General features: G+C 41.7%; 1 protein-coding gene across 3 annotated transcripts in view; it reads left to right on the forward strand.

Moving 5' to 3' along the window:
- Positions 1–22,339, forward strand: part of LOC144689022 (hippocampus abundant transcript 1 protein-like) — a 63,528-nt gene extending 41,189 nt beyond the window's left edge. The window contains exons 10-12 of one of the 3 annotated variants that reach the window (XM_078556130.1): positions 6,986–7,083; positions 7,864–8,030; positions 9,747–22,339. In XM_078556130.1, the coding sequence (XP_078412256.1) occupies positions 6,986–7,083; positions 7,864–8,030; positions 9,747–9,959 (478 nt within the window). In that variant the 3' untranslated portion in view covers positions 9,960–22,339. Of the gene's footprint in view, positions 1–6,985; positions 7,084–7,264; positions 7,469–7,863; positions 8,031–9,746 lie in introns of those variants that run through there. The other 2 variants (XM_078556131.1, XM_078556132.1) reach the window with 2 other exon arrangements.
- The last annotated feature ends 1,109 nt before the right edge of the window (positions 22,340–23,448 follow it).

The following is a 23,448-nucleotide window of genomic DNA, read 5'->3' on the forward strand; positions in this document are numbered from 1 at the left end:
TCAACAGCCTGGGATACAATCCATCTGTCCCTGGTGATTTATCCACCTTCAAGGATGCCAGTCCCTACAGTACTTCCTCTCTCACTATGCTTATTGTATCTAATATTTCACACTCCTTTTTAACTAAAATGTCTGTAGCATCCCCCTTCTTAGTGAAGACAGACAAAGTACTCATTGAGAACCTTGTCCACATCTGCATCAATCCCCAAGTTACCATGTACATCTGATAGGCCCCACCTTCTCTTTAGTTATTCTCTTGCTCTTAATGTACTGGTAAAACATCTTATATTTATATTATAACTTATGTTAAATTATTAGGTTATAATATATATTATACATTATAAATTATTAGGTTATATAAATTATAGAAAGCTGTATGGAGTGCATGCAGAAAAAGTAGGGGATGTAGAGCTAGTGAATAGCTCTTCAAAGCCAACGTAGGCACAATTGACCATATGACAGCTTCCTGTATCATTCTATTTATTAGAATAATACCAGGGTTCTCTGAGGAGAAACTAGAGAAGTTGGAATTTTTCACCTTGGAGCAGAGAAGGTTAAGGAGATATTCAGTGGAATCATAGAATGGTTACAGCACATAACACAGCCATTTGTGCCTGTAATGTCTGTGCTGGTTCTCTGAAGGAGCAATTCACTTACAGCCACTCACCTGCCATATCCCGTAGTCCTGCACATTCTTCCTTTTCATATAATAACCCAACCTGCCTCCACCACACACTCAGACAGCACATTCCAGACCCTAACCATTTGCTGCATGAAAAAGTTGTTTCCCTCATGTCTTCATTGCTGCTTTTGCTAATTACCTTAAATCTATGCTCTTTGGTTCTCTAGCCGTCACCAATGTGAACAGTTTCTCCCTATTTACTCTATCAAATCTCCCCTCAACCTTCTCCAAGGAGAACAGTCCCTACTTCTCCAGTCTATCTGCGTAACTAAAGTTCCTCATCTTTGGTGAATTCTCGTGAATCGTTTATTCACCCTCTCGTCTTCACACCCTTCCTAAAGTGTTCCCAAAACTGGCCGCAATACTCCAGTTGAGGCCGAAGCAGTGTTTTATGCAAGTTTAACATAACTTCCTTGCTTTTTTACTCTATACCCCTATTGATAAAGCCCAAGATGGCACGTGCTTTATTAATCATTCTCTCGATTTGTCCTGCCACCTTTAGTGGCTCCTGCGCCTCTTTTAGAATTGCACCCTTTGTTTTTCTTGTGTCCGTGTTCTTCCTACCAAAATGAATCACTTCACACTTCTCTGCATTAAATTTCATCTGCCAGTTGTCTGCCCATTCTACCAACCTGTATATGTAAGAAGTTCTACACTATCCTCCTTTCGGTTCACAATATTTCCAAATTTTGTATCATATGCAAATTTTGAAATTCTGCCCTGTACACTAAGGTTTAGTCCATTAATATATATCAGGAAGAGCAAGGGTTATAACAGCTGACCCCTGAGGTGGCACTCTATAAACCATCCTCCAGTCTGAAAAACAACTGTTCACACCCTTTCCTGTCACATGATTAATTTTATATCCATGTTGCTCCTGTCCCTTTTATTCCATGAGCTCTAACTTTGATGACAAGTCTGTTGTGCAGTACTTTCTCAATGCCTTTTGGAAGTCTAAGTGCACCGCATCAACAGCATTGCCCTCAACCCTCTCTTTTACCTCATCAGAAAACTCAAACAAGTTAGTTAAACATTTGCCCATAACAAATCCTTGCTGGCTTTCCTTAATTAATTAATTGCATTTGCTCAAGTGACTATTAATTTTGTCTTGAATTTTCTAGACGCTTCCCCACCACTGAGGTTAAACTGACTGGCTTGTAGTTGCTGGGCTTATCTTTGCACCCTTTGTTGAACAATGAAGCAATGTTTGCAATTCTTCAGTCCTCTGGGACCACCCCTGAATCTAAGGAAGACTGAAAAATTATGGCCAGTGCTTCCGCAATTTCCACTTTCACTTCCCCCAGTGTCCTTGAATGCACCTCACCTGGTCCCAGGTAAATGACTTGAAGCACAGGTAGCCTATCCAATACCACCTCCTTATCAATTTTAAAACCTTCAAGTGTCTGAATTAACTACTCTTTAACAGTGACTTGCACAGCATCTTCCTTGGTAAAAACAGATGCAAAATGTTCATTTAATACCTCAGCCTTGCCCTGTAAATCCCGTTTTGGACTGTAATTGGCACCTCCCCATCTTTTGCCACCCTTTTACTACCTTATTTATCCCATAGAAAATTTTGGATTCCCTTTTATGTTAGCTGCCAGTCTCATCCCATACAGTTAGAGGTGTTTTAAAATAATGAAGGTTTTTGAGGGAGTAAATAAAGAGAATGGTTTCCGCTGGCAGGAGGGTTAATAATAGGACAGATTTAAGATAATTGGGAAAAGAACCAGAAGGCAGCTGAATTTTTACCGCAGCAAGCTGTTACTATCTGGAATGTGTGACCTAAAAGGGTGATGGAAGCAGATCCGGTAGTATCTTTCAAAAGGGAATTAGATAAATACTTGAAACAGAATTTTCAGGGTTACGAAGAAAGAAATTGGGTGATGGACCTAAGTGAATAAATCTTTTCCAGTAGCTGGCACAGGCAGAGAGCATTGAATGATCACATTCTGTGTAGGATGATTCTATTTCTGAAAATGACTGGGAAAAATACACTAAGGGTGTTTGCCTAGAGTGTGAGAAGGATTTCTGGTGTTTCTGGAACACTGGTCCAAGGAGCGAATGACTAAGCCGCACAGAACAGGAAAATCCCAGTTTTAACGTCTGCTCCTTTAAGTTAGCTGATCTTCCCTGGGAAGAGTACAGAGGAACTAGCTGCTCTGAAGAAGGGTCATATAGACTCGAAATGTAAACTGTTTCTCCCTCCATAGATGGTGTCATACCTGCTGAGTTTTTTCAGCATTTTCTGTTTTTATTGCAGGGGAGCTAGCGTTGAACTTTAGCAAGCCTTTTTTGAGGGGAAGATAAGACTGGATTTCTGTTCCTGAATGGTATCCAGTGACCCTTGTTAGTGTGAGTGGACATTGAGTGGGGGCTTGTGATGTCCCCTGCAGTTCAGTGGCTTGGGTAGCATGAAAAATTACTTCCTGGGAGAGGTACCGTAGGACAACTAGTGTTTTATCAAGGAGGTAAACAGTGGCACAAACATATTTAAAAAGCTAATTTTAAAAAAATAAATTGGCATTTCAGAGGCATAAAATGTGTTGATAATTGAGAAAAAAAAGCTTTCTTGCACAGGAGCAAATGTTAAAATACTCTGGAACGGAGATAATGAAGTAAAAACAGCCCAGAGTCAAGCTGTTGGCAGGCTGAACCAGATTTTAACATTACCAGGAAACCATTTGCCTAATAATCAATATACTATTTCTCAATTGAAACCTGCACCAATGAAACATCAACAACGTCAAGTAAACTCCACTGTGTTGTGGTCCAGGCTGGCAGTGAGACCAGCTGTCTTCTGAGAAACAGGCTGCAAGTGAAATAAAAATAATAAATTAAAGCAAAACAGATTCACACTGCTTTTCTCTTGGCACTTTTTGTGCACCTTGATTAAGTGTGGTATTTGGTGTTGGGGGTGTTGGGCAGAATACATAGAAAACAGCAGCAGGAGTAGCCCATTTCGCCCTTTGAGCCTGCTCCGCCATTCATCATGATCATGGCTGATCATCCAACTCAATAGCCTGCTCCCGCTTTCTCCCCATATCCTTTGATCCCTTTCGCCCCAAGAGCTATATCTAACTCCTTCTTGAAAACATACAATGTTTTGGCCTCAACTACTTTTTGTGGTAGCGAATTCCACAGGCTCACCGCTCTCTCTGGGTGAAGAAATTTCTCCTCATCTCAGTCCTAAATGGTCTACCCCATATCTTCAAACTGTGACCCCTGGTTCTGGACTCCCCCACCATTGGGAACATCCTTCCTGCATCTACCCTGTCCAGTCCTGTTAGAATTTTGTAGCTTTCAATGAGATCCCCCCTCATTCTTCTGAACTCCAGCGAAAATAATCCTCAATCTCTCCTCATATGTCAGCCCCGCCATCCCAGGAATCAGTCTGGTAAACCTTCGTTACACTCCCTCTTATAGCAAGAACATCCTTCCTTAGACAAGGAGGCCAAAACTGCACACAATATTCCAGGTGTGGTCTCACCAAGGCCCTGTAGAATTGCAGTAAGACATCCCTGCTCCTGTACTCAAATCCTCTCGCAATGAAGGCCAACATACCATTTGCTGCCTTTACCGCCTGCTGCACCTGCATGCTTACCTTCAGCGACTGGTTTACGAGGACGCCCAGGTCTCGTTGCACATTCTCCTCTTTCAATTCATAGCCATTCATCTGCTTTCCTGTTTTTGCTACCAACGTGGATAACCTCATATTTATCCACATTATACTGCATCTGCCATGCATTTGCCCACTCACTCAACTTGTCCAAATCACACTGAAACATCCCTGCATGCTCCCCACAGCTCATCCTCCCACCCAGCTTTGTGTCATCTGCATATTTGGAGATATTACATTTAGTTCCCACATCTAAAGCATTAATATATATTGTGAATAGCTGGGGTCCTAGCACCAATCCCTGCGGTACTCCACTAGTCACTGCCTGCCATTCGGGGGGGAAAAGACCTGTTTATTCCTACTCTTTGTAACCCTTGCCCATTACAAATACCCAGTGGCAGCAGCAACTAACCCAGATCTGATACAGCACTATTAGAAGTAGAGTGAAACTCTCTCCACACAGCTGCCACCACTGCCCCCAGCCAGGTGTTTTGGCCCTCAACCTCAGAGAAACATCTATAATTGCACCATTGAGACATAACAATTGGTTGCTGTGATTCATCACTAACTCCATTATTATATCATGTGACTACTAGGATGGTAAAAGGTGAACTAGATAGACCTTGGTCTTTTTTCAGCTAGTATGTTCCTAAGGACGTTTTTGCATGTAGTGATGTTGCTTACATAAGTAGTTTTGTGCTGTGGCTCCAACCTGAAGGAAAGACTTGCATTTTTATAGCATCTTTTAAAACCACTATCCTGGGATTAGGAGCAGCCAAAGTGTGGACCATGCTGATATTTATGCTCCATGTGAATTTCCTTCCATTATGCTTCATCTCACCCTTTCATCATACCTTATTCTTATCTTGCATTCTCATAACTATATCTATGCTATTCTTCTCAGTTACTCTTTGCAGTAGCAAGTGCCACATTCTCACCATTCTCTAGGTAACGAAGTTTTTCCTGAATTCCTTATTCACTTTAATGACTCCTGGTTTCGGTTTATGAATGGACTATTGAATATGTTTATTTGCTATTAATTCTCAGTTTGCACCATCACATTTGTTTCCTCCTCCATCTTGGCTCCTTTCTGGATAGGATGCCAAAACAAAACATACACTGAGCCTGACAGCAAGTTAACTAGCTTCCAGCCTATTTGAAGTGCAAAGCACTCTTTCCTCCCCAAACAGCTCAGCTTGTGTTTTATCTCCTTTCCCATCCGACTTCTTGACATTGCCAGAGCAACCTGCTCCTAAGCCTCTCCCTTGAGGTCAAAGGAAATGACGAAGCAAAACTGCCTGAGAATATTTGCTACGGCAACTTAAAAACCTCAAGGTCTTATTGGGTATAGCTTACGTCATGAAGTCATGGCTGACTGGATATGAGCTCAGCTGGCCTACAGTCACATTTGCAGTCCCAGCTGTCTATACAGAATTAGTGATAAAGTATAGCCTGCTAAACAGAAAGTAACTAAAACAAATGAACAAATGTGCCTAAATTATGTCCGCTTCATGCAGAGCAACTAATTTTGGGGAAATGAGTTTTATTTACAATAATTATTGGATAGGCTAGGGTTGTTTTCCTTAGAAAAGAGGAGGCTAAAGGGTGACCTAATTGAGGTGTACAAAATTGAGGGGTCTAGATAGGGTAGACAGAAAAGACTTGTTTCCCCTAACTGAGGGGTCAATTACCAGAGCATTGATGTAAGGTGATTGGTAGGAGGATTAGAGGGGACATGAAGAAAAGCTTTTTCACCCAGAGGGTGGTGGGCATCTGGAATTCACTGCCTAAGTTGGTGGTTGAGGCTGAAACGTTCAACTCATTTATAAGGTCCCTGGATCTGCATCTGAAGTGCTGTAACCTTCAAGTAGGCCAGAAGCTAGTTAACATGCTGTTAGGTTTAGTGTATGTTTTATTTTGGCATCTTATCCAGAAAGGAACCAAGATGGAGGAGGGCAGAGTATGAAACACTTTCTTTACAATGGGCCACGGTGGGGGTAGCAGTAGAGGAGGAAACAAAAGGGATGGTACAAACTGAGAATTAATGGCAAATAAACATATTCAATGGTCCATTCATTCCAGGTGCTGGAAAGTGGGATTAAAATGAGCGGCTAGTTTCTTTTTTCTCCTTTCTGGCCAGCGCAGACATGATGGGCTGAATGGCCTCTTTCTGCACTGTAACTTTTCAGTGGTTTCTATGATAACAGCAAAGCTTGCAAATCCCTTTAAATGAGCGGTGTTCTTTTTATTTTTTAAGTGTCTATCAAAATAGTTTTAAAATGAATATGTGAAGTTGTCAGTCATAGTGATATGTAGCAGATCTGTAAGCACATAATCCTGTGTTTTAAGGTTGATTTGCTAAAGTTTGTATAGGTGCTTCTATGCTGTCTATTTCCTACACTTGGAACAAAATATAAATATAATGGATATCGATGCTCTGTGGCTTTACCGTTTAACTTTACTGTCAGCTACAGTAGCATTAATAAAGGTACTTGCACAGTGCCCTGGGAGCTGGTGCCCTGTGCTTACGTTCCTAAAATCAGCTTCCTTATTCTAATGCTGCATCTACATTTTCAAGGGCCCACGTTGCCAATTCTATGAACTGTAGGGTGCTAGAACATGGCCTGGAGAACCAGCATTTGCCATTGATATGTTTGGCACTGAATGGTTTTTTGTTCCCGCAGGATGATGTGGGCAGCAGGAGCCGTGGCCGCCATGTCCAGCATCACCTTCCCAGCGGTCAGTGCCCTGGTTTCTAGGAATGCCGATCCAGATCAGCAAGGTAGGCCGTTTTCTCCTCCTCCTCCTGAGACCACACTCGTTGTGCACAGCAAGTGCAAAATGATTTTGAACCTTCCGAAGAATTGCAATCTAAATCACGTGAGCCATTGTCAGAATGTTATAAGCAGTTGATAGGGGGTGAATTTGATGTTCCTATCTCCAAATACCCACTTTGTCATCAGGTGAATGTGAAATGCCATTTCCTGTAGGATTTCTGTTTGGAGGATCACTGAGGCAATAAACTAAAGCCACACAGAACAGCAGGTCTCTGGTCAAATACCTTTACTGCATAAACTGATTTCAGCATCACTACAATTGGTCTCAATGCCCATGGAGTGGGCCAGAGTTGAGGGGAGAAGGAAGAATCAGTCAAGACACTGATTTCAAATTGTTGTCAGGTAACCATTGCGTGCGTGTGAACTGTTATGCCTTTCATAGCCATACAGACTCAACCATAAAACCAAAAGGCAAATACTGCAACTGCTTGAAATTGGAAATATAAATAGCTACAGCCTGTCCACACTTGCCCACGCTCACAGTTGGGAAACCATTTCCCAGTAAAGCTCCAGTGTCCCTAGGACATGAGGGGAGGGGACAACTGATTGGTACATGCAATTCTAAAAGAGTTTTCATTGTTCAAATATAGTTTGTGATTAGTTTTAGTTTGGGCAAGAGTAAATTCATCCCATCTGCTCAATCCTTGATTAACGCATAACAGTTAAAATGTGAAGTCTTCATTCCGAGGATTTACATTTGAGATGGCCTTTCCTTTTTCCTACAGGAGTTGTGCAAGGAATGATCACTGGAATCCGTGGATTGTGCAATGGCCTTGGTCCAGCGCTGTATGGATTTGTATTCTACCTTTTTCACGTGGAGTTAAATGAAATGGGAGATGTTGATAACCCAGGCAAAGTTCCAAAAGGAAACATGCAGAATCCAACTGATGAGGTAAAGAAACAATTTTTGTGTGAGCCCAGCTCCCTCGTACCTTCATGAGGTGCAATCACCTACGTTAATGCTGTTGAAAAAAGTTATGGGATCCTTGGCTTTATAAATAGAGGCATAGAGTACAAAAGCCAAAGAAGTTATGCTAAACTTTTATAAAGGGACTGGTTAGGCCCAGCTGGTATATTATGTTCAATTCTGGGCACCATGCTTTAGGAAGGAGAAACTGCTTCCACTGTCAGGTTGATTACTAGAGCACAAATTTAAGAAACTTGGCAAAAGAATTGGATGGCAGTTGGAGATAAATTATTTTATGCATCAAGTTATGATCCAGAATACGCTACCTGAAAATAGGGGAGAAATTTGTTGCAATAGTAGTTTAAAAGGGAGCTGGATAAGTACTTGAAAAGGATAAATTTGCAGGGCCATGGGGAAAGGGCATGTGGGACCAATTGGACAGCTCTTTTAAAGAGCAGACACGGGCAAGATGGGCTAATTGGTTGTCTTCTCTGTTGTATGATTCTATTTCCATACCAGGTCTAACAGTGTTCTGACCTCAGCACAAGAAAGTTGTAGGTCCACAGATGAGCCTACTTGTGATCAGTAGAATATCAATAACTTCTGTGATGTCATTGGAGTTGCTGTCTTTCTGATAAGACATTAAACCAAGGCCCAAATCTGCCTGTTCAGATGGATGTTTTTTACTCTTTTGAGATGTGGGTATCACTGGCAAGGCCAGCATTTGTTACCCATCCCTTATTGCCCTTGAACTGCTGGGCCATTTCAGAGGGCAGATAAGAGTCAGCCACATTGCTGTGGGAATGGAGTCGTGCACACATAGGCCAGGCTGGGTAAGGTTTCCTTCCTAAAAGACATTAATAAACCAGGTGTTTTTTTCCTGGCAGCTGATAATATTTTATGGTTACCATTGCTAAGACTAGCTTTCAATTCCAGATTTATTAGCTATAATTGAATTTAATCCCAACCAGCTGCTGTGGTGGGTTTGATCCCATGTCCCCAGAGCATTAGCCTGGGCCTTTGGATTACTAGTCCAGTGACATTCCAACTACAATGCCTTTGGAGCAACAGCAATTTGCATTTATATATTGCCTTTAATGTAGTAAAACATCCCAACGAACTTTTCAGGAGTGTGTAATGAAACAAAAATTGACACCAAACCGCATAAGATAATACAATAGGTGACCAAAAGCTTGGTCCAAGAGAGAGGTTTTAAGGAGCACCTTGAAATGAAATAAAAGGGGTGTGGAAGTTTAGGGAGGGAATTCCAGAGCTTAGGGCAGGCAGCTGAAGCCAGGGAGTTCTCTTGGTGCCTTGGCCTTCATTTCTCCCTCAACTGATGCCACTAAAAGGAGATCAGGTTTATTCACCTTATAACTGTATGTGCAAACTGACAACGTGCAAAACTGTCATAATTCCATACATAAGTTGCCATAGTTCAAAGTAATTTTTTATACCTGAAGCATTTCGAAATGTGATATTATGCATGTACCCTGCTAATTTTCCACTTCGTTAACGGACATAACGCGAATGAATATAAGAAAAATGAGAATTTTGACAAGTTCCCTCGCATGAAATCCTTCCTAGAATGAGTTTTAAAAATAAGCTGTCCCCCTTGTGTTAAATTATTTTTAAAAGGCTTGCAAGTTTATAACTTCAGTAATTCGATGTATTTTTTTCTCTCTCACTTATTCTCCTTAGAGTACCATAATCCCAGGACCTCCTTTTCTTTTTGGTGCGTGCTCGGTGTTGCTGTCTCTGCTGGTCGCCTTATTCATCCCCGAGCACAGTGGCCTCCCTCTGCGCTCTGGCAGCTGGAAGAAACACAATAATGGATCCCAGGGCCACCCCCACAGTCCACAGAGTGCGAGTCCCGATGGCAAAGAGCCTCTATTACAAGACAGTTGTGTATGATGGTCAAGAGCTGCCCACTCTCGGGTAGCTGGAAGTGGAATTAGAGATCAGGCACGGCTGCAAAGCCAAGGTTTTCATTTTGGGAATACTAACATTGGTAGTTTTCTTTCTGGATTGTTGGAAGTTGAAAGGTTTGTCTTGTCTTTTTTTATAATTTAATGTGTTTAAAAACAATTCCATTCATGCCACTTTCTGGTCCAGCTCCTGATTGGCTTATTGAAGTCAGGATGCTCTTGGGTAGCTTTCAGCAGTTGGCACAATCCAGAGTCCCTTAATTACAGGATGTCACTCCTCCCTGTTTTACTGTCTTGTGCAAGACACCAGAAGTCAGTTACAATCAGTTGATAAATTTTTGTGCTTCTTCAACCTGAGTTTTTTTAAAATTGCGCTGTTGCTAACATTTCCTGGAGACATGAGTATCGTGTGGATGACTGCCAGCTAAATATAACACTGCCAGGATTTGCAGAGAACACAGCAAGGATGATCCACTTAAACAAATATATTAAAAATGGGTCTACTGGCAGGCTGGCTTTATGAAAGTCCTGGTGGTTTTGAATTCAGCTTGTAGCTAGCTCCGCTAGACCTACAGTTCTTGGATCTGATGGCAATCTACTGCAGGCTTCTTGCAGTATAAAAGCAGCTTCAGTCAAAGTGGGGGCAATGGTTTAAAGTAGCTGTACAAGCTGAAACCTGTCTGGTCTCGTGGCTAAGTTACTAATTATTTTCAAAAGTAGCAAATTGGCATGTAAACCTCAATCTCTGATCTTCCAACTATGCCCTAAGGTGGTCATAGCAACTCCTGAGTTTCTCTCTTCCTTCAACTCGCCCTAATCCTTTGTTATTTTTTCTGTTTAGATTCTTCGTGCAACTGAGGTCCACACTAGACACTGTTGTACCTGTTGCTGATGGGCCATGGGGGTTTACTGTGATTTCCCCTGTGCGGTGACTTCTTTGTTGCAAACAGGCTGCTGTAGGTGCTTACCCCTTCACACAATCGAGCTTTAGGGAGAGGGAGGTGTAAATAACCTTAAAAGACCAACTTTTATTTGAAAAGCATTCGTTCTTTTGCTTTATAGAAGAAAGGAGAACCCCACCTCCAAACCACAGTCCCTTTGTTTTTTTGGGGGGCTGAAGTGCAGGAAAAGGACTCAATGCACTAATTTCCAGGCCACTCATGGTCTACATATGGAGAGATCCTGAATTAAGCCACAAGTTAAGGGCAAGTTGTCCTCTAGGTCATGAGCACTTCTGCCCTTGCATCACATCATGTTTGTTAGCCATGGAAGCTGTCTGTAAGTCCAAGGACTGAACAGCTGAAACAAACCCTTTTGTGTTCTCTCCAGTTACTTTTTTGCTGTTTCCTTGATGCAGGACAAATTGGGCGCAGTTATATATCCTAACCAACCTGTGGCACAAAAGTCTTTTGCTGAGGTTTGCATTGTACTAATCCAGACCCTAACAGAGTTCTGGAGTTACTATTCATACAGACTCCTGTCTCAAAGAAGCTGCATATTCAGATCAAATGTATCCAACTTTGATGAAGTGACCCAATTCACAGCCCTTCACACCTGTGGGACACTTTGAATGTGGAAAGGATCTAAAGTACTGGCTGCCTGGTGTTACTCCTGCAATTAGCAGATAGGCTTTGGAGGATAGTTTGTAGCTGGTTTACCCTGCAGTGCCTCCAGCTTCATTCCAATAATGAACTTAATCTATGATGTTAGCTGGATTTTTGCAGGCACTTGGATTTTTACACCTGGCTTGTATTTAGCCCCAAGGGCATCATTGTAAACCAATTGGCTGATTTCATCTTTATTTTAACCTGTCTTCTTTGCGATTTGGTTAAGGGTACTTCTAAACTGTGCCATACAGATCCCAAATTCCACTTGCAATCTTTGTTTGTTTAGTAGATTTTCACAATGGTGGAGGTGTTGGAGGATGATAGAATCATGTTACAGTTCACCTTGGCACCCTTGGGCAGAGGGGAAATCAGCCAGAGTTGCCACTCCTGATCACCAAATAGCCGCTGCTGCTAAAAAGAATGTTCTTGGCTATCTGGGTGAGGGCAGAACTTACCTTTACTTTGTCCCCTGAATTCAAATCACCTGCAGACTCAGACTGTGGGCATTCACGCATGAACAATGCCATTTTGGTGAGCTGCTTAGAGGGTGTACAGCACCTGTAAAATGTATACCACCAGAGCCTCAGGGGCAGGAGGGAGAAAAGGAATAAAGATAATCTTTCTGATCTTGTTCAAAGCTAATTTCCTAATTTGGATATTCATACAGGTTAGAACCTGACAAACCTGTGTTGCCTAGGGCCTGGAGGCAAAGGATTTGTAAACCAGATTACTAACAATCCAGAAGCAGTTTGCATTTGTGCGGTTCTCGCTTTGGAAATGGGGTACAGAATATTTCCAGGAGCGCAATGAGTTTGGACTAATACAGTGATTATCACTGCTTCATCTTTGGAAATGTTCTAAGTATGTATTCTGTACTTTCAGAATCCTTGTTTTTTTTTTAACCCCCTACCCAAATACTCCGTCCCAACTGAAGTAAAATTCCTGTGCCAATTTCTGTCTATACCCTAACAAGATTATAGCAAAATGTGGTTCTTAATGAAGGAGAAATATATCACCAACTGCAGAGCCCCTACTCTCCTTTGCAAGCTAACACAAGGGTTAAACCTCAGTGACATCTGGTCCTTTTTTTAATGTGCCATTATTTTGTTTTCCTGTAATGTGCCCTGTTTTATTTTGACTAAACTTTGTTCAACTTTTCTGTCTGCATTGCAGAGAAATACCTTTTGTATTAAGGGATAGGGAGGGGAGACAGGAATTACCATGGGTGCCTTTTTTGTAAAATTAGTGGTCACTGTTCCTTTCCTTGTCAAGAGGTAAACCATTTTGTGAGAAAGGAGGAAGGAAAGATGATCGATACTCAACCATGTGGCCATTCAGTTTTTATTCCTCTTCTCCTTTCTCACATTGAACAATGGAAGTGATGCTCCGCTCCACTGTCACTGCGGTATGACATCTTGCAGAGAGTCCGTTAAAAGATGGTAATCTGCCATAGTCATGATGCATCCCTTCCAAACATGGTTGTGGGTTTCTTCATTTCTGCTAAAGCCATCTAGAAACCTCACAGCCTTTTCATCACTGCGCCGCCTCCCCCCCACCCCAAAAAAAAAACAACCAAATAATCTAGTCTTTGCCATGGACTTGTTTTTGGATGAGGTCTTGGAGACTGTGATGTTCAGCAGCCAAGTGATCCAACCATGATGATGCCTTAGCCCTCATTGTGATGTTCAGGGTGACAGGTGCAAATAGTTTTTTAATATAAACCTGTTCTTAGAAAGAAGCATCTTGGACAGAAGAATACCCTGCTGAATATTTGCAAACTGAGGCAGGGCTGGGGCCAAGTAGGCTACAGAGAGAGAGAAAAGCAGGTGATGCAGCTCCTCCTGAAGGTCCAAACCAATTAATTTGCCTGCCATGTGGTTACAGAGCACCCTGATTCAAAAGGTGTATTCAACAAAAAAAAAATTTGCAACTTAGACAAATTATGACTTTTGATTAATATTTCATTACCCATATGACGAGTACAATCTGATGGGATAATCAGCTTTATTGACGCTCCAATGTGAGCATTGAGAGGTTGTTATAAGCCTCAAAGGATAATCATTATACTTGTAACAAAGTACACTCAAATTCTACAGGATAGTTTATATAACATTTATTGCAAAAGTTTATTATTTAATTATAGATATATATATATACTGCCATCTCTAGCTTTTTGTTGGCAATGGGCACTAGTCAACTTGGCCTTAAAGTGTTTGCTGCATTCAACCTATTCTGGGATTAGTGTTGGTGTTTTGTCAGGACTGGGGTAATGTTTGTGGCAAAATACAAAAAGGTTTATTAGTTTGGCTAATGTTTCCCGATAGCCTTTACAGGCTGTCCAGTGACCTTGGATAGTGGTCGGGTGGGTTCTGTGGGTCAGACTCCCAGTGAGTACAGGGGAATGATGAATGGTATTCCCTTACTTCCCATCATGCAAGATGGTTATGGTAATTTAATGGTAGACTGTGTGTCGGTGTAGTCAGGCCACAATAGCATGGGTAAAGGTGGTCATGCACCTTGGAAAGTTTCAGCATCAGTCCTTCATCTGCAGCAAGATGACTAATCGCAGCCAGGTCAGATGTTTGGAGCACAAAGTCTATAGTTGAGCTCCGTGTCAACCATTCTTTGTTTCCCCTCATTGCTATGCACTGACCCTGCTGGGAACATTAGCATTGTGGATGTTAGGTCGGGAAATTATCATGCTCTGTTGTGTTACCCGACACAGCCAGAGGTTTGTTGACAATCACTGTCTCTAGAATCATGCATGATGACTTGTCACTTGGCTGAGGTACCAGTGTGACTAAGAAAGAAACTGTGTGTAGACCTTAAGACTTTGTCAAAGTTATCTTTAAATATAGTTCAGCTCTGAGATCTTCTAAATGTTGGCTTTGAAATGCTGTTATTAGTTTGTAGATATGCTGAAAGAATGATTTGACACTAATTTGTGGGGAGGCAGAAAGGGTTGTACACTCAGTATGGAGACTGGTGTTAAGGTCTAGCTGGGGCTTTGAGGTATTGGTTAGAATTTGCTTTGCATAGAGAAGGGGCAGTGGAAGCCGTTTCTTGCTCTTGTTAGTAACGGACTTTGGAAAATCTTCATGCAAATGCTTTCTCCAAAGGCCATGTTTTAGCCATCTCTGGTGGAGTGTCTATTGACATCAGTGTGTCAGCTAATGAGTTGGAGCAAGGGTGGACTTGTAGCAAACAGTCTATTTGTACAACACACTACAGCAAACAATCTACGGAGTCTATTTTAAAGATGTCATTGAGCTAAAGGAGGTAAAATGAATGATCAAAAATACATAACTTCCCTGGATAAAAGCAAGATTATTTCTCCAAAATGCAATGAGTAGAGAAGAGTTGCGTAATTGTGTGTGAAATGAATCCTAGTTACTTAACAGCAGGGGCAGTCTCTAGGCATGATTGGCGGGAGAATTACTCTGTCATCTCCATTATGGCCGGGAGTAGCGATGTTCCTGTGTGCAGCCATCTCCAGGATAGGACTAGTCTCTACTGCCAGGACCATTCCACATAGCAGGAGGATTGCACAGCTGAACGCATTGTGTAGCCATACTAAAGGAAGTAGTCAATGCTTTAAAAGGAAATACTGAATGGCTTTCCATTTCCATTTTTCCTCTCTTTGCCCCCAAAATGGAAATGTCCTCCCACCAGCTGGGAGAGCATAGGGTCCAGGCATGTACTTTACATCACATTTAAATGGTGCTCAATGATTGAAAGAGGGAAATTGTTCTCCTAAATCTACCCCACCCGCCCTCCTCCTTTTTATAATTAAAGATTATAGATCACTTGAAGATCACTTCTCACAAGGTGCTGAGATCTCACTGCGTTTATCCCATAAAAGATTATTCACAGTATTAACTAATCTTTCATCTATAGGCATCCAAGAATAGTTGTCTCACTGAGACTTCTATCGCACCTAAAAATATTTAAGCATTATTAATAAGTTGAATGGTAATTTAATCACGCACTCTGCAGAAGGAAATATTTGGTCCATAATTAAAGCTTTGCTAATTTAGAATTTGTTATCAGAGTATTTGTTGCTTGTGCATTCACAATGAATTTATATACCAGTGGCATTTTCTTAGTGGGAGAGTTCAGTGCCTTGAAAAATGAACTATTGTCCTGCCGCTGACAAGGCTTAAGATCTTTTAAAGCGTAAAATAGTGGGTGACACCCTACTGCAGTGCTAAGGGAGTGCTCCAGTGTTGGAAGTGCTGATTTTCAGGATGAGACATTAAACTGTGCCTGTGCTCTCAGGTGGATGTAACGGTTTTCACGGCACTATTCTGATAAAGAGCAGGGGAATTATTTCCCGTGTCCTGGCCAGTAATTACCCCTCAACCAACATGACTTTTTTTCAAATTAAAAAAGAGATTCTTAAGTAGTTGTAATGTTGCTGTTTGTAGGGATTGTTTGGCTACCATGTTTCTTACATTACAATGGTGATTATGCTTCATGAGTACTTCGTTGGCGGGTAAGAACTTTAGGATGTCTTGAGGTCGTGAAAGGTGCTACATAATGCAAATCTGGTCTTACATTGCGCCCGTTTCAGTTAAACAAAATATGTACATGTTATGTCTGCAAAGAACAGGGCCCTGTGCATTAATATATGTAGCTACTAGTACACACAAATGCACCCCACTGTGAGCCTGACTGACAATTATTGTTCCCTTTAGGTGTTCTTGTAAATGGTCCTGATGAGTGCAAGCCAAACAGCTTCTACAAAAAAAGTCTTTTTTTTTCAGTAACACTCAAGTTCTGTACTACCAATCAACTATTTAGTAAACGATCACAGTGTTATTCCTGTGCACAATCGACTTCTGTTCTTGTTAACCTGGGTTTAGGCAAAGATCTGTACCTGTATAAGGAGAGTATGCACACACGCTCTATCATGTGTTCCATTTATTTCACTGCAGCTGTGAGGCCTGTTAATCAAGGTGCTTCATGATTGCTGCAAGTAAACATGAGAGGCCTGGCTACTGCCCCAGTAGTCTCCCCTGTCATCCAGTGTCATATGACCTGAGCCGAGACTGAAGCACCAGTTGGCACTGCTCAGATTGGAGATTGAGCAAAGATTCTGACCTCCCTTTGTCCCTACTCAGCAGTGCACAGCATTAAAGTTTTGCTGTGCCAATCGGCGCTGTCTGTTAGCGGGAGATGTTCCTGTGCTATTGCCACAGGACTTCAATCAAAAATTATCCTCACCTCTGTTCCCTTCCCTCCCTCCCTCCCTGTGTAGCCTTGGCCTCTGGCTGGCTCAAACCAGTACGTTCAGATTGCATAGAACTTACGGGACAGAAACAGGCCATTTGGAACAGCTCGTCCATGCCAATGTTTCAGTTCCACATGTTGGAACAGGAGTAGACCATTTAACCCTCGAAGCTGTTTTGTCACAAGGTGCCTCCCACCTCTAACCAAATGAGCATAATGTTCCATTCTTTTCTCCCTCCTGTAGTTATCTAACCTCCTCTTAAATGCCATTGATAAATTAACATTTCAGGATTGCACGAATCCATGATCAGTCAATGCCACATAATTGCAAACTGAGTTTTTTGTCCTCTGTCCAGCCAGGTAAATAATGATAAACCAAAGCCTGCAATAATGATAAACCAAAGCCTGCCAGGGTCTCGCCTAACTGAGTTAGTCATCAGCTCCAGAAAATTGCAACTCTGACTGCATCATTTATCCATAGCTATAAGTCAGTTATGAGTCTTTTTTTCTTTAAAAAAATCTCAATGGCACCAGTGCCTGATTACTGATTGCCCTGCATCAGACAGACCAAGATAAAATGACTAATCTTTGCAGACATATTCAGTTAATAAGCATAATGGAACAGCTGATCCCCTCCAAATTTGAGGTGCTGGATGCCTGATTGATTCAGTAACTGATCAGCGTGCAGAAGAGTCTCAGAACCAGATCTCTGAACAATCCGCATATGCAGGCTGTTTGCCCGATTTATGGAGTGTGTGCACGCTCTCCCTATACAGGTACAGATCTTTTCCTAAACCCAGGTTGACAAGAACTGAGGTCAAATGTGCATAGGAATAGTACTGCAATCCTTAACCAAATTGTTGTTTGGTATTTCAGAACTTGACTATTATTGGGGAAAAAAAAACTTTTTTGTTGAAGCTGTTCGTCTTGCACTCATCAGGACCATTCACAAGAATACCAAATGTAAATAGGACAACAATTGTCAGTCAGGCTCAGTGTGGTGCATTTGCTTGCACTGGTAGCTACATATATTAATGCACAGGGCCCTGTTCTTTGCAGATATTACATGTACACACATTGTACCTGTTTCAGCTAAACAAAATAAGTGCCAGCCATTCGTTGGTTCATTCCTCAGGACAATGCCTTGACTAATCAGAGTCAAGCTGTCTGGTTTAAATTTCAAACAATGCTTGTCAGTTAACTGTCAGTCACCATTTGGCAACGCCTCACAAGGATCAGATTGCACTTGCCAACCAATCAGCACTCTCTTCTCATACAGTATAAATTGTTGTTCCCTTTGCATTTTGTGTACTTGCGAATTGTCCTGATGAATGCAAGACAAAAATCTTTGACAAAAAAAAGTCTCTCTTTCAGCAATATTCAGACCTTAACCAGTTGAAGCCAAGCTACTCACATCAATGAACCTGGCTGGCTGACCAGACTAACTCAACGTGTGTCTTGAGCGTCCTGTGGTCTCAGGCTTGTCAAGCCTGTTGTAGTTTCACCTATTGAACAATTATTGCACATCTGCAATTGTGGAATGCAACTCTCCCTGTTGGCTCGACCAGCTGCAGTGCAGCCAAAGAACAGCAGTGTCCTGAGCCACTTTGCACAAATCCCTTGTACAAACTCCTGATCAGTGTTTAAGAATAAATAAAATGCTCTGGGCTTTTAAATGTGCAAATGCATATTTCCAAATATTTTGCATCTGGTATCAGTGTAATCTTTTGCAGTGCGCCAGTGCCATGTGTATCATTTAAGGTCAGTTAAATGAGTAACAGTGATCAGTTTAAGAATAGGAAATCTTAGAACTGGGTGCAATTAATTTCTTTATCAAATAAAATAGACCTGAGGTTGGGGAGGAAGTAAGTAACAGTTACATCCAGGGAATGGCACATTATTCAAGCATATTTCAACTGGACCATGAAATTCCAAGAGGTAGGAGTGTTAGAAGGGTTTCCCTGGAAAATTCTTCCCTTTAGCCCCTCCAATGACTTCAGCAGAACTTGCATCCTGCTGTGGGCAGGTGCATGTCAGTTTCAAAGCCTTCCATGGGCATTGAGCCTTTACAGGAGTCAGGTTGTAGATTCTGGAGTGGATCGATCACCACCTTCAGTTGGAGCAGCCCCAGTGGCAACTGGAAGAGTTCCAAAACATTTCAGCCTCCTGAGAATTGGAAGAACAGATGGGCTTTGGCTGAAGTGGGCCAGCCTGGCTGTGTAAATATTGTGGGCTGGGGATTCCACTCTGCTGCACTCACACCTGGAGAAGCAGGGCCCCAGGAAATGCAGACTGGTGGTATTATTGCAGATTGCTCCATCATACAAATCGAAGCAGGGTACACCGATAGTGAACGACTCCATTTAAAAAAAAGTGACCAGGAGATATTTGAGTTTAATCTTAAAAATTCACGGTCCCCCCCCCAAGATTTAAGTTCATATGTTGGCAAAGGACCACAATGCGTTCAGCTGAGTTTAATCTTACCAAGACTAGTGAACAAGAGCATGTGTTTGGGATGTGACTCTGTGGGGCTTTGCAATCTGCTTCATGGGGCTGTTAGAATGAGCTAAAGGTGTTCTAAATCACAGGGTATAGGGTAAATTAGGAGTGTTAAAGATGGTTAGTCCATCATTCCGTCTTAGGAATATAATTGTGTTTATGCTCTGTTTTTGTTTAGAGCGAGTTGCATGTTCATCGGTTTTTGATTAGTAAAACAGATGTTCAGATCTATTGCATTCCTTGGCAAGTTGCTATCCCTATCGGGATTCGGGTTCAAAGAGATTGTGAATACTGTAGACAGCATTGTTTGTCATAGAAGGAAAGATAAATAACAATTTTACTGGCTAGTGCCAGTTATGGGTAACATAATGGGTAGTGTTTCTAGAATATAGCTCCACGCCATCCCCTGCACACACACCAATTACTTGAGCTATAGACTCTCGGATGGTGGGACTTCGGATTGGAAAGCAAATAGTCAGGAGCAAAGACAGTTTAGTAGGGCTAGTTTATTAGTGATGGAAGAGTGGCGTTCATTAGATTTCACAAATCCAGTGAGTACAGTAACTGACTACATCCCCTGTTCTTCCCTCACTCGTAGTGTGTGTCATGCAGCCCAGATACAGCTGTGATTCTCAGTTCTTGTTTTTGGAGGGTGGTAGGTGCTGCTCTAATAGACCAGAGCATCAGAGTACATACCACGCCAGTGCATTTTAATATGGATGTCTGCTTGGTGGAGGGCCCACAAGGCCACGTCAGTTCTTCTACTTGCCTGTTGCATATTATTCAGAGTTGCTCTACATGGCTCTTTATTCTCTCTTGGTGTATCCTGTTCACAGCAGTCCTCTCCTGTCAGCCACTAGGCCGGAAATCTGATTTTTCCTTTTTAAATTGAGGTGTAGTTGCCGTCAATTTATTTATTTTTTGCTTTCCTCTTACCTCTCCCTGACAACATTACTCATGTTGCCCATCCTCTTGTCCTCAGCTAAACAGGCAGAATATCTGCTGGTACCTCCCATTCTGCAGATCCTGTTTTACAACGATGGACTGGGCCTGGCTTGATTGCATGCGCAGTCTAGTAAAAGTTTCACTTTGACCCCTTGAAGGGGGTGAGAAAAATTTTGTCATCTTTTATGTTTTTTTTAAAAGAGGGTTAGTGTGAAGTAGTTGACATAATGCCCTTGGTGTATCCCAAAGTGCACTATTTACATCTTCCTGACCTTAGGAGCGATTGGGTGTGTGTGTGTGTGTGATCAGACTCCAGCTGTTTACATTATATATTCATGTACTCTGAACTAGAACGAGCCCTGGGTTTGCCTTACCCAATTATCCCTCTGCTAGCCTCCATTGAACAAAGCACTACCCTGTGTGTGAGATCACTGCTGGGCAATACTTGTGACTCTCTGGTAAGAGCAAGCCTCAGGCCCGACTGTGATGTATCCCATGTGAAATCTTAACACTGCCTAGGAAGCATGACCACTTTGAAAAGAGGGATGGGGGTGGTATGGGGGTTCCAGAGGGTGCTCAGTATGTGTGAAACTGTACCCAGTGATATGAGAGAGAGAATCTGGAGAGGGGATGGTAGGAGGAAGAAAATAGAAAAAAATTGAGCTCATCTGTTTTGGCTGATCTGCCAGTTGAAATGGCAATAATATGGTTGATTTTCTAATTTACTCTCAATACTGGGCTGTGTGTTATAACTAGTTGATGTTTTTGATGCTCTTATTTCTCTGAAAATTAGCAATCAGTTAATGGATGAGAAATTATGTGAATGCTCATACTGAGGCATCCTTAAAGATCTGCAGTTATCTGGGTTTTAGTTAACATAGAGACTGGAGATGAATGGCCCAAAGAATTTTCTATTCTGTTCCTTTCAGTTCCTGTCAGTTGCCTGAATCTGGAAAGTTGATGTATGCGTCAAAGTTAAAGCCCTGGGCAAAATTAAAAACAGACCAGGCCTGTGTCTACTCGTGTGATGCGTCAGATTTTTAACTCCTTATCAAAGCACTGGTCCTGCTTTCCCATATTCTAGTAATTTGCTGTTATCTATTGATTTGCAGTATCTGTTGAGCAAGGAGGATGCTTAAGTAAAACTTCAGCTTATATGTTCAAACCAAGGCAAAGGGTTAGTGCACACTGAACTGAGAGTAATCATTCTGTGCCCTTTCCAAATCTTAAATTGTAAAAAAAAAACCAAACAATATTGTTCTTGGAAATCTGTAGATTTACATTGAGAGTTGCAACATAACCCAAGTGTACCCCTGGTGAACACCTGTCAGCTATGGCTCTGTGTTAGCCTTCTCACTTCTGAGTCAGAGGTTGAGTCTCACTCCAGAGACTTGAGCACAAAATCCAGGTTGACACTCCAGTGCAGTAGCAAGGGAGTGCTGCACTGTTGCTCGGCTGACATGTTAAACCAAGACTCCATCTGCGCCCCGGTACAGTAAAAGATCCCATGAGACTATTTGAAGTGCAGAGTAATTCTCCCTGGTGTCCTGGCCAATATGTACCCCTCAACCAACACTTAAAAAAATTATCTGGTCACTCATCTCTGCTGTTTTTTGAGAGCTTGTGTCTAAATTGGCTGCTGCGTTTCCTATATTGCAACAGTGACTACAGTTCAAAGAAAAACAAGTATTTCATTGGCTGTAAAATGCTTCTAGGATGTCCTGAGGTTGTGAAAGGTGCTATGGAAATGCAAGTTCTTTACCCACTTATTAAACAGCGAACAGACAGCCATTGGCATTCTGAACTAACTGAACACCTCCAGGTTTGTTCCCAGAAGTTTCTGCAGTATACCTTGCCATACGTTTAAAAAATGCCCGGCTCAAAAACACAGCTTGTCTAAATTCTCGGACACTGGATTCAGTACAGCTCCTGCAAAAATTGCAAGGTGTAACATTTCAATTTGTCTTTAGGAGGTTTTGGTTAAAGCTTGTTGCCTCCTTCAAATGTGCCTATCAAACCTGTACAAATTGTAAATAGGAATTGTCAAAGAAAAGTATTTATTAAAAATGTACATGAAACGGAATGTGAGTGGTTGTGACTGTTTTGGTTTTTATTTACAACTATTCTCTAGAAAAGCAAAGGCTGAGAAGTGACTGAATAAGAGGTATTTAAAGTTACAAAGGGGTTCGATGGGTTAGATGTAAAGAGGAATTTTCCACTTGTGCAGGAGTCTGAAACTAGGGGCCATAGAGATAAGATAGTCACGAGTAAGTCCTATAAGGGAGTTCATGAGAAACGTCCGTCAAGTGGTGAGAACGTGGAATTCACTAGCACAGGGAGTGGTTGAGGTGAGCAGTATAGATGCAATTAATGAGTAGCTAAATGAACACGAGAAAGTAATGGAGAGAAGGATGTGCTGTTAAGATTAGATGAAATAAGGTGGGAGGAGGCTGATATGGAACACACACATTAATATGGACCAGTTGGGCTGAATGGCTTGTTTGTACATAGTCCGCTCAAGGTAATCACTTTGGCTTCCTTCTACATGAGAGAAATTTTGGACAATTGTTCAGTATTTTGTATGAGTATTCCAGCTGGGGACAATAAAATACAGAATCTGGAAAAATCCTGAGTGTTTTTAATATGAATTTTAATAAAGATGTTCAAAATTATGAAGGGTTTAAAGATTAGCTAAGGACAAACTTTCCATTGGCTGGAAGTTCAGTAATCGGAGGACAGATTTAAAGTAACTGGCAAAAGAAGTGTTGTTATCTGGAACCCACTGTCTGAAAGGGTAGTGAAATCAATTTAATGGGAATCTTCAAGAGTCATTCAGATAAATTCTTGAAAAGGAAAAATTTGCAGGGCTATGGCGACGCAGTAGACAGTGGGCCAAGTTGGATGGCTCATTTAAAGAGATTAACTCAAAAAGACAAGGGACGAAACCTGGTCTCTGTCTGGTCTGTATGCTGACACTCCAGTGCAACACTGATTGAGTTCTGCACTCTCGGCGGTGCCCCTCGGCTGGTTGCAAAAAGATTTAACCCTCAACCAACATCACTGAAACATAACATTTTGTCATTATCACATTGCTGCTGGCTTTGAACAAATTGGCTGTCTCATTTCCTAGATTACGACTGTGATGACGTTTCAAAAGTACTTCACTGGAAAGTGCTTTTGGAAACCCCAAAC

The sequence above is a fragment of the Cetorhinus maximus genome, chromosome 13, assembly GCF_964194155.1.
Source record: "Cetorhinus maximus chromosome 13, sCetMax3.hap1.1, whole genome shotgun sequence".
Lineage (NCBI taxonomy): Eukaryota > Metazoa > Chordata > Chondrichthyes > Lamniformes > Cetorhinidae > Cetorhinus > Cetorhinus maximus.